General features: G+C 39.3%; 1 protein-coding gene across 1 annotated transcript; it reads right to left on the reverse strand.

Moving 5' to 3' along the window:
• Positions 1–1,099: 1,099 nt before the first annotated feature.
• LOC141336787 (uncharacterized) lies at positions 1,100–15,761 on the reverse strand. Its single transcript, XM_073842517.1, has 16 exons — positions 15,736–15,761; positions 14,960–15,131; positions 14,441–14,635; positions 12,478–12,582; positions 12,241–12,374; positions 11,771–11,827; positions 11,473–11,549; positions 11,053–11,270; positions 10,684–10,940; positions 10,072–10,188; positions 9,028–9,144; positions 7,971–8,087; positions 3,626–3,742; positions 3,111–3,258; positions 2,649–2,696; positions 1,100–2,568 (listed from the first exon to the last, which is right to left on the reverse strand). The coding sequence occupies exons 2-16, from the start codon at positions 15,117–15,119 to the stop codon at positions 2,294–2,296; spliced, it is 2,142 nt and encodes a 713-aa protein (XP_073698618.1). The 5' UTR covers positions 15,120–15,131; positions 15,736–15,761; the 3' UTR covers positions 1,100–2,293.

Here is a 15,761-nt window from a genome sequence, read left to right on the forward strand (position 1 = left end):
AGGCCATACCTCTTTCGGCCAACGAAGTGCGGACGCTATACGCTCAAAAGCGATAAAGTAAGTGTCCACATCGGTTTCTCTGAAGTGAGGTACTAGAGGGATATGTTTACTAATATCAAAAGCAGCTGTTGAACTATCGCTTGTCACTTTTACATGAGGAACAGGACTAGGTTGCGCAACTGTGCCAGAGGTAACCTTCATCGCCTCCAGCTCAATTTGTCGCAATTTTACCTGTTTTTCAGCTTCAATCTCTAACGTGCGGACCTTGAGGCGCAGCTCCATCTCGGCCTGACGCGTCTGAGCCCGCTCCTGCGCTTCCATCTGCATACGGGCGAGCCGGGCCTTAAGCCGCACATCGCTCTCAGACCCGCTGGAAGGCGGAGAAAAGGGGTAAAAGGGTGGCAATGCAGCCTTGGCATCGGACTCCACCTCCACCTCGGCAGTCTCGCTCAGTGCCTTTTCCGACACAACAGGGCTACTTGGGCGCGTATCACCAGCCGACTGGGCGGCCTCACCATCATCCGCATCTGGCAACACAAGCACATTTAGTTCAACCAGCCTTTGATAAAGTACACTTTTAATTGTTTTCTTTAATGCTTGCCTCACCACAGAGATCCCATAATGGTCAGCGATTTTCAATAAATCATCCTTCCTACACCTGTCAAATTTGTCTAATGTTGGATTATCAATAAATGACTGTAAATCAAAGGTATTCATGTTTTCTTTCGTGCCACTTTGAATATATACAATAGTACTGTACACATACGATTTCTCTTTGTTACAGCGCAAACCAACACAAAAGCATAAACACACACACAAAATTAATAACCAGGTAACCAATTGTTTGGATCCGGGACGAGCCCCCATAAAATGTTACGCCCCTTAGGGGTAAAGGGGAAAATAACATTCATATGTGTGTGCGTGAGTATGCAAAAATGCTGGCAGGCAAATAACTCTCGATTTTAGTAACCATTTATTTTGCACAGTGCTTAGAGAAAAAAAAAACCAATGGTATCAAAGTATATACAATATTTACAATAATTGCAAAGCAAACATTCAAACACCGATACAGAAAAAAAAAAGAAGGTGGGAAGGAGGGAGCACGAGAGGTGCCAAATAAAAGAAATAAACAAAACAAAAACACAGCTAGCTAGCTTTTTATAAAGTAAGCAAACTATCCAAAAGAAAATATATATATATAAAAAAAGGAGTCTTCGGCGTAACAACGCCCTGACTAAACTACTCTAACTAACAAAACAAAACATACAACGGGTGGCACTCTCTCCTAACTAATGTATCTAATACATTCAAAATGTCCTACGTGTTGTACAATGTATGTCGCGCGACCTACTTACCTGCTCACGCCTTCCCAACCTAGCGTACAGTGGAGAACAGCAAAGGCGGAACAGTAATTAGACTGTACACTGTACCAACACTGTTGTACAAAAAAACTTTTCAGGACATGTGAAAAAACAAACACAAGATACTAAAACACTAGACCTCAATACCAGTAACAACAGAACATACAAGCGTAACAGGAGGAATGACACAAATGAGCCACAGCTGTCGAGCGCTTGATAGTAACGGGACTTTAAACCGGCTGGCGTGAGATGAATGGATAACGTAACCCGGGCGTCATCATCCAGGTGGAAGAGTGACAAGCTGGTGGACCAATGAGAATCTGAAACACACACACACACACACACACACACACACACACACACACACACACACACACACACACACACACACACAACAGACTGACACACACAAACTTCACGCAGCTTGCGTACGTAGCAGCGTACGTAACACGGATGGTAAGAGTTCAAAGAGAGGATGGCTTGGATGTGAGGGGTCAGCTTAAATGCGGGCTAACCTTAAGTAAATGTAATTCGTTACTACCCACCTCTAAATATCACCAAGTCACAGCAGGCTAGCATACATGACAGTAGTAGTGTCACTCAGAAAACAACAGGCCAATCAGAAGAGAGGCTCATGAATATTAACAAGACGGGTCAAAATCGACCTGCTCTTGACAGAGCTCCCAAGAGAGGAGCTGTAAAAATAAACTGAGATGGTTTTTGGACATCTTAAGGACATCAACTGCTAAAATAAACCTCCAAAAAGGTGTACAATATGTGACCTTTAAGGTTTGACACAAACTTGTGGTGTTCATGTCAGAAATATCATTTGTAAATCTTATATACATCTCTCTTATATACATGTAAAGAAACTGTAGCTGCTTTTTTATGTCTTAAACTGACTGAAGTTCCTCTCTAATGTTTAGTCAGCATTACTGTGGTCTACTGGCTTCAGAATCCAGATCATCTACTAGATGAGGTTCCTTCTCCTTCAGCAATCTGTAGAATTCTGCTTTTACAGAAGCTCCTCCAGAGTCAAGAGCTTTAAACAAGAGTCTCATTTGCTTTTGGTGTGGTTTTTCAACTTCAACTTCACTGTACAGTTCATCTGTAATCATGTTTTTGGCCCTCAGACCATCAGCAATCACCATCACTGATGAAACTCTCTGAATGAGGTGATGTCTGTTTTTGTCCACAAATTCCGATTCTGATTAAAACAAATAAAAAAGATTCAACTTTTGTGTGTAACAGAAAAAAAATGGTCAACTACTGCAACTAAGTTCATACCTGTGAGCCTTCTGTGAGCTGGAAGATCTACCTCTTGGCCTGATGTTACTAACAAAATAGAAAAATCAGTCCAATTAACCTTATCCAATTAGGAATTAATCAACGGGGCAATCCAGTTCAGTTTAAGTCAACATCTAAAAGTCATCTTAAAATATTTTGGGAAAAACACTAATCGACTGTATTTTAAATAAAAGTGCACAACTAGGGAAAGAAATGATTACTTTAAATTTTTATTAATATTACAGAATATGTTTCAGCTTTATACTGTATGGCACTAATTCATTTAGCTGTAAGGAATAATGCATCTGAAGCAAAAGCTTACATATAATCATGTGATATGGGTTAAATTCCATTATATTCATGCATTTTATTTCATAACTAGTGTTATAATTACACCCAACTTCATATCCATGATCAATTCTAGCACTGTTAGAAACACTTATTTGTGTCATTCATTCTCACCTGTGAGAAGGTTTTGTTGGCGATGCCACACTTCCCTTCTTTCAGTGTAGTCCATAAGACTTAGCTTGACCTTCTTTTTTCTGACATCCACAAACACTTCAAATGTGGGATAATATTTTGTACCAAAATGTAACTCAAACACCTTAGTCTGAAAAAGAACAAGAATATGAAGGTGATTCTTGGAAAAAAATTAAAAGACCAGTGCTAAACTTTGTGCTAAAATAACTTAAAAAAAATCAAGAAATTAAATTGAGAAGAATAATAAATTAAATTTATACTTCAGTGACATGTTAGTGACATTTAAGAGATGTTTTACCGTAAAATGAAAATGTAGTCATTATTTACTGATGTTGATTCAGTGCTGTATAACCCTTTTTTTTTTACTGAACTACGAAAACAAATTAATTTTCTCCTTAATTTTCATTTTGGGTGAACTAACTCTTTAATCATAACAAAATATAGAGATTTTTGCAACTAAATATAATGAATAATGTTTAAATGAAATATGATGTTACCTTTGGCTGCACTGTAAATGTCTCTGCTTGACAGTACAGGCGGTAATCTGTTCCCGGGGTGAGCCTACACTGTGAACTGGCTTCAACATCCATATTCTCCACATGCTGGTCCCTGACCTTAAGAAAAAGTTGAGGTTAGGAAGAGGCTAGTCTCAGCGTCAGACGTCACGGAACGTTGGCTAAACGTCTGATGCATATGGTACACTTAACTGGAAACACTTCAGGAATGTCGAAGTCGTCATCTGATTAGTTCAATTTGATCGGATTTCCGGGAGAAGCGAGTGTCGCATTTATTTTCGGTCCGCCGGGAAACAAAGCACAGACTGATTTACTCGGCCTTTTGCTTATGCAGACGCCATTGTTGTTATACACATTTGCGACGTTCGCAAAAAATTACTGACTTACTGCTTGTTCTCCCTCTTCTTCGTTAACTTTCAATGCTGGTTATTTCCATGACTGACTTGTTGCACTCCAGTCTGTTGTTGTGGGGGCATTTACACGCACAGAAACGTGACGCTGAACGAAACAAACTGTGATTGGTTGTTTGACATGTCGATCAAACGGCCTTATGGGCGGGCCTTGGCCAATGAAAGCTGCAATGAATTCCAGACCTTCAGCCCTCAGACTGAAGGTCTGGCTACGCGAGACTAGGAAGAGGCTGTGAAGGCCAGCCAGAGCCTATAGGTAATAAAATGGTCCCTTCCAACATAATGAGACGATGGCACCTTAAATAATTACTAAACAGCTTTATTTTTAACACAATTAAAAATGTCACTTTTAAGCAGAGGCGTTTCCTTAGAGGAGTCAGGGGAGGCATGAGCCTCCTCAAAACATTGGATGAGAAAAAAAAAACAACAATGCCAATATTACAAAATATAACATCTTTACAGGGACAACATATTTTACCGTTTAAACATCAAGTGTATGTGACCTTTTAAACTGCTTAATTTGTTTTCACGCCTCTGTGAAAAAAGCTTATTTTGGCGAATATAAATGCAACATTCAATTAAATTTTTTTCTTGGCTTTTTTTGTGGGTAATTAATAATATCATGCAGATTGTGCGAATCATATGTAAAGTTACGAATAAAATTGTGGAGCTTGTGTCGCAAATAAAGTGAAAATTAAATGAAAAGTCAAGCTTCTATTGCGGCATTACATTTTTTGATTGTCGGTGGCTGTCTTGAGGAGCAAGAAAGCTTCGGAAAATGCCACATAAAAAGAGAGGATGTGAATGCTTTTTACAAGTCAGAATCTAAGATGATGGTAGTATGGCGTAAACACTTCACATGTAATTCTGTCAGTGAGGGGGGAGTTGTGGGATGCACACCGCGCAAGGAAAATGAGCTACAACCGCATCTATGGTCATTTTAATATGTAACTGTAATCTGTAATGTTAGTAATACGAGTCAGATTTTTTGGCACATTCATCTGACAATAAATGTGGCACACCCAGTTCCCCACCGGGAACTCAAGCTGCGTCCGAAAATGCTCTGAAACAGGTGTGGAATCCAATAGACAAACGCAACGTCTCGGGCAGATGACGTAGAGACCCGGACGCTATAAAGCACGGACTCGTGCAGCCGGCAGCTTCTGTCTTTCAGCAAGCGCTCTGTGTGTGTGTGTGTTACTCAGTTTTTTTTTGTGCCAGTTTGCACAATTTTTATTTGAGAGTGCCACTATGTCTATATAATATATAATATAATATAATATATCGATGCAGGCGCGCATGTCTCCTGTTTGTACAGGGGAGAGTCAGAGAAGGCAGGTCACTCACTGTAAAACAATTCCAGAAAGTGTTGGGTCTTATGGCAGCTGTGTCCAATGTGATACTTCTTGGCCTGCTGTACATGCGATCCATGCAGTGGTGGCTCAAAACCAAAGGGTTCTCCTCGAGGGGAAACCCGCTATGCATGATCAAGGTCATGCAGCGATGCTTTCGTGCCTTAGACATGCAGAGGAAACCTTGGTTTTTGCCCAGGGCTTGGTGCTGGGAGCTCCTTTTCACCCAAATGCTAGCGACGGATGCACCCCTCACCGGTTTGGGAGTGGTCAGGAGTGGCCGCTCAGCCCGTGGTCTGTGGAGCGATCGCCATCTTACTTGGCATATCAATCACCTAGAGATGCTGGCTGTAGACTAGGCTCTGAGGTTCATTCTCCTAGACCTAAGAGATCGCCATGTGCTGGAGCACACTGACAGCACAGTGGTGGTCTCTTATATCAACCACCAGGGAGGTCTGCGTTCGCGCCCCCTTTACAGGCTGGCTATGTACTATGGTACCGACTTGGCAGAGGCTTCGTCTGTATGCCTTTCCCCGATCGCTCTGCTCCCGGGAGTTCTGGAGAGGGTTTGCCGGGACGGGGTCCGTCTTTTACTAGTAGCCTTGTTCTGGCTGGCCCGAGTATGATTCTCGGACCTGGTCGCTCTCCTCGACGGCTCTCCTTGGAGATTCCTGTCAGGAAGTACCTCCTCTCGCGGAGTTGTGGAAGCTGTGGGTGTGGACCCTGAGGGGACAGGACTCATGGCGCCTGGTCTCTCAACCGAGGTTGTAGAGACCATTCTCCATTCCAGAACTCCTTCTACAAGGAAACACTATGCCCTGAAGTAGAATGCGTTCTCTTCATGGTGCAGCAATAGCCAGCTCGACCCAGTCCACTGCCCAGTTGGTACAGTGCTGGGGTTTTTGCAAAAAGCGGTTTGCTGCTTGGTTGACCCACTCCATCCTGAAGGTATACGTGGCGGCAATTTCTGCTTACATGTCCTTATCGGGATCATTCAGTGGGAAAAAAACCCTAGTAGTCCGTTTCCTCCACGGTGCGCTGAGGCTGAGGCCTGTGGCACGTTCTTGCATCCCCTCGTGGGATCTTGTCGTGGTTCTGGAGGCTATGTCTTTACCTCCCTTCGAAACCCATCGAAGAGATTTCTCCAAGAGCGTTGACACTAAAGACTGTCTTTCCTTGGCTTTACCTCACTATAGAGAGTGGGTGACTTTCAGGCCCTTTCTGTGGCCCCTTCTTTCTTGACTTTACTCCTGGAATGACCAAAGCCTTTATTTACCCCAGATCGGGATATGTACCTAAGTTCCCTCCTCTACGCCACGGCCTGTCGTGCTCGAAGCCTTCTGTCATCCTCCCTTTCTGGACTCAGACCAAGAGAAGCTTAATTGTGTGTGTCCAGTGCGAGCTCGTATGCTACGGTCCTTATAAGAAAGGGCTTCTCGCCTCTAAGCAGGCCCTTAAGCCGCTTTTCCACTATCGGGCCAAACCGTTCTTAGAACGGTCTGGTACGGTTCCAGTTGTGTTTCCACCTGAGCCTGGTACGGCACAGCGCGATTACACACCGTTCTCGGCCTGGAATTCTCGACACGGTTAGACAACCGTGCTGAGCCGGGCTGGTAAAATGTGTGTGCATGACGTCGCCACTCTGTTGCCTGGCTACCAGTTTCTCTATGGCTAAGCGGAAGCGCAGTAAACAGATACAGTAAATATAAATAAAAATGCCTGAGACACTTGGTCTGTGGATGAAACATTTGCTCTAATATTGATATTTGGGGCAGAAAGAAAAAAAAACTGAAGGGTGCAAAGAGAAACGAAAAAGTTTTTAAAATTATGGCGCAGTGTCTTGCAGAGAAGGGCATTAAGAAAAGTTCAAAACAGTGCCGCGAAAAAATAAAAAAACTCAAACATACATATCGCGTCCAAAAGGACAATAACAGTAGAAGCGGGGCTGCCTACTCTTGCGTTACCAAGGCAACGACCAACGCATTTGTATTTACATTCCAAAGAGTTCCGTTATCTGCACCACAGTGGAAAATCAAACCGTATCCGTGCTGACTGGCCCGGATCGGCATGGAACAGAACGGTTAAGCATTAGAACGGTTCGGCCCGATAGTGGAAAAGCGGCTTTAGTCTATGGATACTGGAGGCCATCTCTATGGCTTTTGAGTCCTCTGACCTCCCCACTCCTTAGGCTCACTCCACTAGGAGTATGGCTGCCTCTAGGCCTTTCTGTCAGGCGTTTCCCTGTCTGACATCTGTGACGGTGCGGACTGGTCGTTTGTGAAGTTCTCTGGCCTCGACATTTATAGCTTTCGAGTCTCTACGTCATCTGCCTGTGATGTAGCGTTATATATTGGTTTTCACACGTGTTTCAGAGCATGGTCTTGCTATGGTCTTCCCCATAGAGTTTTCGGAAGAAACTCTCATTCCCTAGGGAAACTAGGGTTACATACGTAACCTAGGAGAGTTTTTCTGATGTACACCCAAAAATATTTTCATGGCTACGCTACTGTTGTAGAGATTTTTGCAACTAAATATGAATAATGCTTAAATTAAATATTATGTTACCTCTGGCTGCACTGTAAATGTCTCTGCTTGACAGCACAGACGGTAATCTGTTCCCGGGGTGAGCCTACACTGTGAACTGGCTTCAACATCCATATTCTCCACATGCTGGTCCTTGACCTTAAGAAAAAGTTGAGGTTAGGAAGAGGCTGTGAAGGCCTGCCAGAGCCTATAGGTAATAAAATGGTCCCTACCAACATAATGAGACGATGGCACCTTAAATAATTACTAAACAGCTTTATTTTTAATACAATTCAAAATGTCACTTTTAAGCAGAGCCGTTTCCTCCGAGGAGTCAGGAGAGGCATGTGCTTCCTCAAAATATCGGATGAGAAAAAAAAAAACAATGCCAATATTACAAAATATAACATCTTTATAGGGACAACATATTTTACCGTTTAAACATCAAGCGTATGTGACCTTTTAAACTGCTTAATTTGTGTTAACGCATATGTGAAAAAAGCTTATTTTAGCCAGTATAAATGCAACATTCAAGTAAATTTTTTTTCTAGGCTTTTTTTTTGGGGGGGGGGGGGGGGCTATTAATAATATAATGCAGATTGTGCAAATCATATGTAAACTTACGAATTAAAAAATTGTGGAGCGTGTGTCGCAAATAAAGTGAAACTGAAATGAAGAGTCAAGCGTCTATTGCGGCATTACATTTTTTGATTTGTCGGTGGCTGTCTTGAGGAGCAAGAAAGCTTTGGAAAATGCCGCATAAAAAGAGAGGACGTGAATGCTTTTTACAAGTCAGAATCTAAAATGATGGTAGTATGGCGTAAACACTTCACATGCAATTCTGTCAGTGAGGGGGGAGTTGTAGGGATGCACACCGTGCAAGAAAAATAGGCTAAAACCGCATCTATGGTCATTTTAATATGTAACTATCTGTAATGTTAGTAATACGAGTCAGATTTTTTTGCACATTCATCTGACAATAAATGTGGCACACCCAGTTTTTCTGATGCACACCCAAAAATATTTTTATGGCTACGCTACTGTTGTAGAGATTTTTGAAACTAAATATGAATAATGTTTAAATTAAATTTGATGTTACCTCTGGCTGCACTGTAAATGTCTCTGCTTGACAGCACAGACGGTAATCTGTTCCCGGGATGAGCCTACACTGTGAACTGGCTTCAACATCCATATTCTCCACATGCTGGTCCTTGACCTTAAGAAAAAGTTGAGGTTAGGAAGAGGCTGTGAAGGCCAGCCAGAGCCTATAGGAAACAAAAATGGTCCCTTCCAACATAATGAGACGATGGCACCTTAAATAATTACTAAATAGCTATATTTTCAACACAATTCTAAATTTCACTTTTAGGCAGGGGCGTTTTCTCCGAGGAGTCAGGGGAGGCATGTGCCTCCTCAAAATATTGGATGAGAAAAAAAACAATGCCAATATTACAAAATATAACATCTTTACAGGGACAACATATTTTACCGTTTAAACATCAAGCGTATGTGACCTTTTAAACTGCTTAATTTGTGTTAACGCATATGTGAAAAAAGCTTATTTTAGCCAGTATAAATGCAACATTCAATTAAATTTTTTCGGCTATTTTCTTTTTTTTTTCCGGCTATTAATAATTTAATGCAGATTGTGCAAATTGTATGTACACATACGAATAAAAAAAATTTGCAGCGTGTGTCGTGAATAAAGTGAATATTAAATGAAAAATCAAGCGTCTATTGCGGCATTACATTTTTTGATTGTCGGTGGCTGTCTTGAGCAGCAAGAAAGCTTCAGAAAATGGTGCATAAAAAGAGAGGACGTGAATGCTTTTTACAAGTCGGAATCTAAGATGATGGTAGTATGGCGTAAACACTTCACATGTAATTCTGTCAGTGAGGGGGGAGTTGTGGGATGCACACCGCACAAGGAAAATGAGTTACAACCACATCTATGGTCATTTTAATATGTAACTATCTTTAACGTTATACGAGTCAGATTTTTTTGCACATTCATCTGACAATAAATGTGGCACACACAGTTTTTCTGATGCATACCCAAAAATATTTTTCTGGCTATGCTACTGTTGTAGAGATTTTTGCAACTAAATATAATGAATAATGTTTAAATGAAAAATGATGTTACCTCTGGCTGCACTGTAAATGTCTCTGCTTGACAGTACAGGCGGTAATCTGTTCCTGGGGTGAGCCTACACTGTGGACTGGCTTCAACATCCATATACTCCACATGCTGGTCCCTGACCTTAAGAAAAAGTTGAGGTTAGGAAGAGGCTCTGAAGGCCAGCCAGAGCCTAGGTAACAAAAATGGTCCCTTTCAACATAATGAGACGATGGCACCTTAATTAATTACTAAACAGCTTTATTTTTAACACAATTCAAAATTTCCCTTTTAGGCAGGGGCGTTTCCTCTGAGGAGTCAGGGGTGGCATGAGCCTCCTCAAAATATTGGATGAGGAAAAAAAAACAATATTACAAAATATACCATTATAAAGTGTACAAATGACTCGTTTTTCTAAAGTAGCGTTGTCTAACAGCGACACCAGCAGGTAAAGTTACAGCAGAGATCTGCATCTCTTGCCTCCCCTGAGCCCATTGAGTTTTAACAGACCCCTAAAGCGTGCCGTAGGAAAATGGGAAACCCAGGGTTTAAGAATGTACAGTGTAAACCCCAAGTAATTTATGAGCATTGTGAAATGATAATGATAACAAAATGGTTATTTAAACAAAATATGAATACCTCTGTCAGTGGAACATTTGACGGGAGCAAATGGACATCCAGTACGTTTTCTCTCAGTCTATCAGTTATTGTTCGCTGAAAGACATGTACTTGGGCCATGACAGGGGAAGGAGGGAATAAAATCCATTTTATGAGCCCAAATAAGGAGAGATGTTTGATGTCAATCATCACATGAGTTTCAGTCACTTTCAGAGGATCCATTTTTGCCAAGTTACCATCAGTGACATGTGCAACAGCTAAACCATCCATGTCTCCCTCTGTCAAACACATAAAAAAATATATATTTTATTATTTAATACACAGATGGTGTATTCATTTTCCAACAAAGCTGATAATTTAAACCCATTTAGCATGTAGAAATGACCATACCAGAGAATATTTCACAGTGTGGAAGGTACAGTCCTGAGATTGACCCATCAAAACAGTCAATGTCATACAAGGGTCCTGCAGGCTCCATCTTGCCCAGACCATCTAACAGACGAGGATCCCATGAGACAGTTTTATACAGCACCTCTCCTTCACCCTCCATCACAAACACAAGGCTGGTCAGACTGCAACGAAACTGACCAGCATATGGACACTCAAACCTGGAGGACAGAGCATTTTCATGTTATTAAATAATAATGGCCTGCTTCTTTTATTATGACAATACAGAGTGTGGATCAGGGTTTTAGTCAAATAAACCCAACTAAATCTACAACAGCAACGTCCCAGAAACAGAAAAAAGACAACTTTAATGGGGTAATGAATAAAAAAAGGGTAATGAATTAAAAAAAAAGTGTTCAATACCTGTATACATTTTTGTGTTTGTCCTTATCATTTCCCTTAAGTATTTTAGGTGTGAAAACTTCTGTATTTTCTGAGGACTGTGGTTAAAAAAAGAGCTTAAGCTTAAGAGTAAAAAAACGGTTTTGGTAAATACAATACAACACAATAAATAAATAAACAAACAAACAAAGACATTTAGCATCTAGGATGGCTAAAGTTTTCTCCATGACATGATTGTGAGCTTGAGTCACTTGAGGAATGTCAAATGAAAAGCAGAGGAAAATCAAAACCTGATATTGAACATAAAGAGACAAAGTACATTTTGGGCACATGTTCTCTTTTCACTCTTCCTCTGTGGACACTGAAGGCAGCCATCCTGAAAAAATGAGAAAGAAAGTAATTACAAATGTATATGAGGGTTCTGCTGTATTTAATACAACTACATATTTACCTTATAAACTTAAAGGGTCGATACTAGGGCTGGGTACTCACACAAATTCCACATTTTGAATAGATTTCTATTTACCAGCTTACAATTTGATTAAATTGAATTCTGATTCGATATTGATTTATTTGGATATATATATTTGGTAGAGTCTATGGCAAAAATTTTCAAGCAAAAAAATCTGTCAACTAATGCTATAAAATATATATGAGAGTCAGTTAATACTACATTATAATATTGTGGGGTAAAATTAACTGATTTATATACAAACACTTTAATTACACTCAATTAATATTGTGTAAACAGCCCTGACCCAACAATCTGTAAGTGTTTGCATTATTTACCTCTATGAGTTTCTTTTGCAGTATGTTTTCGCAACGGATGCTGAATTTCCAGTTTTTGCACGTTTCCTTCCCCCAAAACTTCTCAAAATCATCTGGGGTGAACCAGCCTCCCTTGGACAAAATACACTTCCCCCCTACAGAAGACAAGGACAGGATGCATTCAGACCAAACAATCTGCCCATAAAAATGATAATACTGTAATAAAATTAAGAGAAATTATAGCAAATTATGTTGAACCTCCGGTCAGTTTGTCTTCTTTATCCCCACAGGTTACAGGCAGCTGAGTTTCATATTTAGACCAAGTCCAAATCTCTTGCTCGTCTCCTTTCTTCACAGGAGATGCTGAGAAAGAGACAGAAGAGGATACAGATCAGGACAAAGTAAAAATACAGGAATAGGACATCAGGCACCAGCAAACAGTACATTTTTAGAAGATTTTAAATTTTGGTCAAACTTTCCTTTAAGGTGATGATAAACTGGGCAACTTTACAATTGAGAATGGGCAAAAAAATTGTTGGGTTTACATGTTTTATGGGGACATTCCATAGGCGTAATGGTTTTTATACTGTACAAACTGTACTTTCTATTGCCCTACACCTAAACCTAGCCCTCACAGGAGATTGTGCACACTTTTACTTCATCAAAAAAACTCATTGTGCATGATTTATAAGCCTGTTTCCTCATGGGGACCTGAGAAATGTCCCCACAAGGTCAAAATCTACTGGTATTCCTATCCTTGTGGGGACATTTGGTCCCCACAACGTGATGAATACCAGGTACACACACACACACACACACACACACATTTATATATATTTATGTATATTTATGTATATTCCCATTAATTCCCATTTTTTAGCACACCAGGGTGGCTAGGAGTATAAAATTGTCCAGCCATGATTTCTGTTCCACAGGATTATAAATATGAGGAACACAAAGGCCAAATTCCCTTAATCATCCATCACAAGGAGTAAAACCAAATAATGTAGTTCTGATGTGCAGAACCAGTTTGTTCAGCTTCACAAAATAGAAAGTGGCTGTAAGAAAACTGTTAAAGCATTGAAAATCCCCATTAAATATTTTTTCACATAAGCTTTTATTACATAAAATAGCTTCAATTGTACAAATCAAAACAATTTTAAAAAAAAAAGATTTTTAGGGGGGTATTTAGGAAAACGGTACCATATGGCAACAGTGTGCCACAATGGAAAATGGGCAAAAATTTGTTTTTCTATTAAATTATGATTTTCAATTTAATTCAAATGCACATTTCTTTAAAAAAAAAATGAATACATCCAATCTTAATTTCTATCAAAATCGGTCACACATACATGCAGACATTTATACACATGCACAAACACACTCACACTCATCGTTAAGGTCAATGAAGGCTAACTCATCCTCATTGCTATCACACGGGAGAGCCAACTTTGCACTCTTCCTATTCCCCTTTCTGTGAAATAATTTTCTTATTCATACATAAATACAACTATACCACAATAAACACTTCAAATAAATAAATAACTGCAATCAAATGATTGATGTTACTATCTACTGTATAAAAAAATCCCAATGGGGAAATACATTACTTCAATTCCACTATGGTACAGCATTGCCATGTGGCAACGTACCTATTTTTCCGTAGTGGTACAGTGTTTCCATATGGAAACATTGATATTTTTTTTTTACAGTAAAACTATGTGAGATAATGTTGATTTGCGAATAAAAATATTACTTAATTTACTAAACCAAAAAAGTTGAAAAAAAAAAAAAAAATCCCCCCTGACAAAAAATGCTCAGAAATTAGTTTAACACAGCCATTTCTGGAGCACATCAACAGGGTGATGGTGTGAAAAAGTGTGTTGGAGGAACATTGAAATGTCATTTGACCTAAAAACAGCACATCATACACTACCTTAGGGCTGGCCCTTTAATTAACCATTTTCCAAGTGTTTTTTTTTTTTTTTTTTTTTTTTTTTTTTTCCAGATTACCAAGGAAATCAGTAGAAATGAATTGTTGCAAAATGGCAACTCCCTACCATAGAGGAATATATATATATATATATATATATATATTATTTTAGTTAAGTTTTGTTACTTTATTGCAAGTAACAAAATGTTTTTTTATGGTTTTAGCTTTACTGTTAAATTAACGATAACCCTGATGAGAACTTGTATCTGCTGCAGTTCAGGCACTCACAGAATGAGAAGTTTTTGTGTAGTTTCTTCAGAGTCTTCAGGCTTGGTGGGGAAAAAGGCAAAATTCTACGAACAACAGGATCATCAATAGCAACTATACAATCCTCTCTGGTGTAGCCCTTCTCCTTTCCTTTCTCTGTCTTTTCTTCTGTCGATGTCTGAATATCCAGAGGTTTCTCATAGAGTTTGATAGGGCCTGGGACAAAGAAAAGAATAAAAAAAAAGATACTGTACAGAAAATTAGAATACTGTGAAAAACGTCACCTGGTGCCACACTCTAATCAGCTAATTAACTCAAAACACCTGCAAAGGCCTTTCAAGTTTCACTTCTTGAATGGAATTAGTGAAATAAATCAACTTTTTAAAGATATTCTAATTATATGACCAGCACCTGTATGTATGTATGTATATATATATATATATATATATATATATATATATATATATGAATCTGTACTTGCTTTGTCATAGCTTAGTAACATAGCAAAACATAAAGCTGATAATAATCAAAACTACTAACTGTCCAGCAGACTGTTTCTGAGCATGCGTAGTGTCGGATACAGCTGCATATGATCGTCAAACACACAGCGCCAAAACTGTTGTATGTTCTGAGGTCTATCTTTCTCCAGCCAGTCCAGAACCTCATAGAAGTGCTTCTCTTTCTGCTTACGAGTATGCATGTTTTTCACATTCTACAGACAAAAACAGAGAGGAAGACATAAAGAAAGATGAAAGTACAGTATTATCAGATGCCTTATGCCTAAATATGCAAAACAATGAACTGACACACTTTGACACAAAACTTTTCTAAAAAAATACAGTGGAGATACCACAGTAAAGTGATGGTAGTACATGCCCCAAAACAATGGTATTACTATGGTTAAATGCCTAAAAACAATATTATAATGAAACCACACCAAAAAAAAAAAAAAAAAAAAAAAACAGGGTTTTACTATATGCTCCAAAACATTGTGTTACTAGTTGAATGTCTAAAACATTATGGTGCCCTGTTAGAAAAAATTAAAATAAAAAAACACTGAAATGGCCACAGTACATGCTACAAAACATTGTATTGCTTTGGTTGAATGCAAAAAAAATAATATTATGGTATCATGTTGAAGAACAAACAAACAAACAAACATGCAACATGCATACTAAGTTACTATGCCCAAAAAAACAATGTAATGGAACTTTTTGTTTAGCTTGAGTTACTATATAAAAGTGACTGCTAGTCAGATAGTAAAATGCAGATGGTGGGTGAGAGAGAGAGAGAGATTATGGTGGGTGTGCTTCTACCTCAAAATGTTTCTCTGGCACCAGAC

The sequence above is a fragment of the Garra rufa genome, chromosome 1 (genome assembly GCF_049309525.1).
Source record: "Garra rufa chromosome 1, GarRuf1.0, whole genome shotgun sequence".
In the NCBI taxonomy this organism is placed as follows: domain Eukaryota; kingdom Metazoa; phylum Chordata; class Actinopteri; order Cypriniformes; family Cyprinidae; genus Garra; species Garra rufa.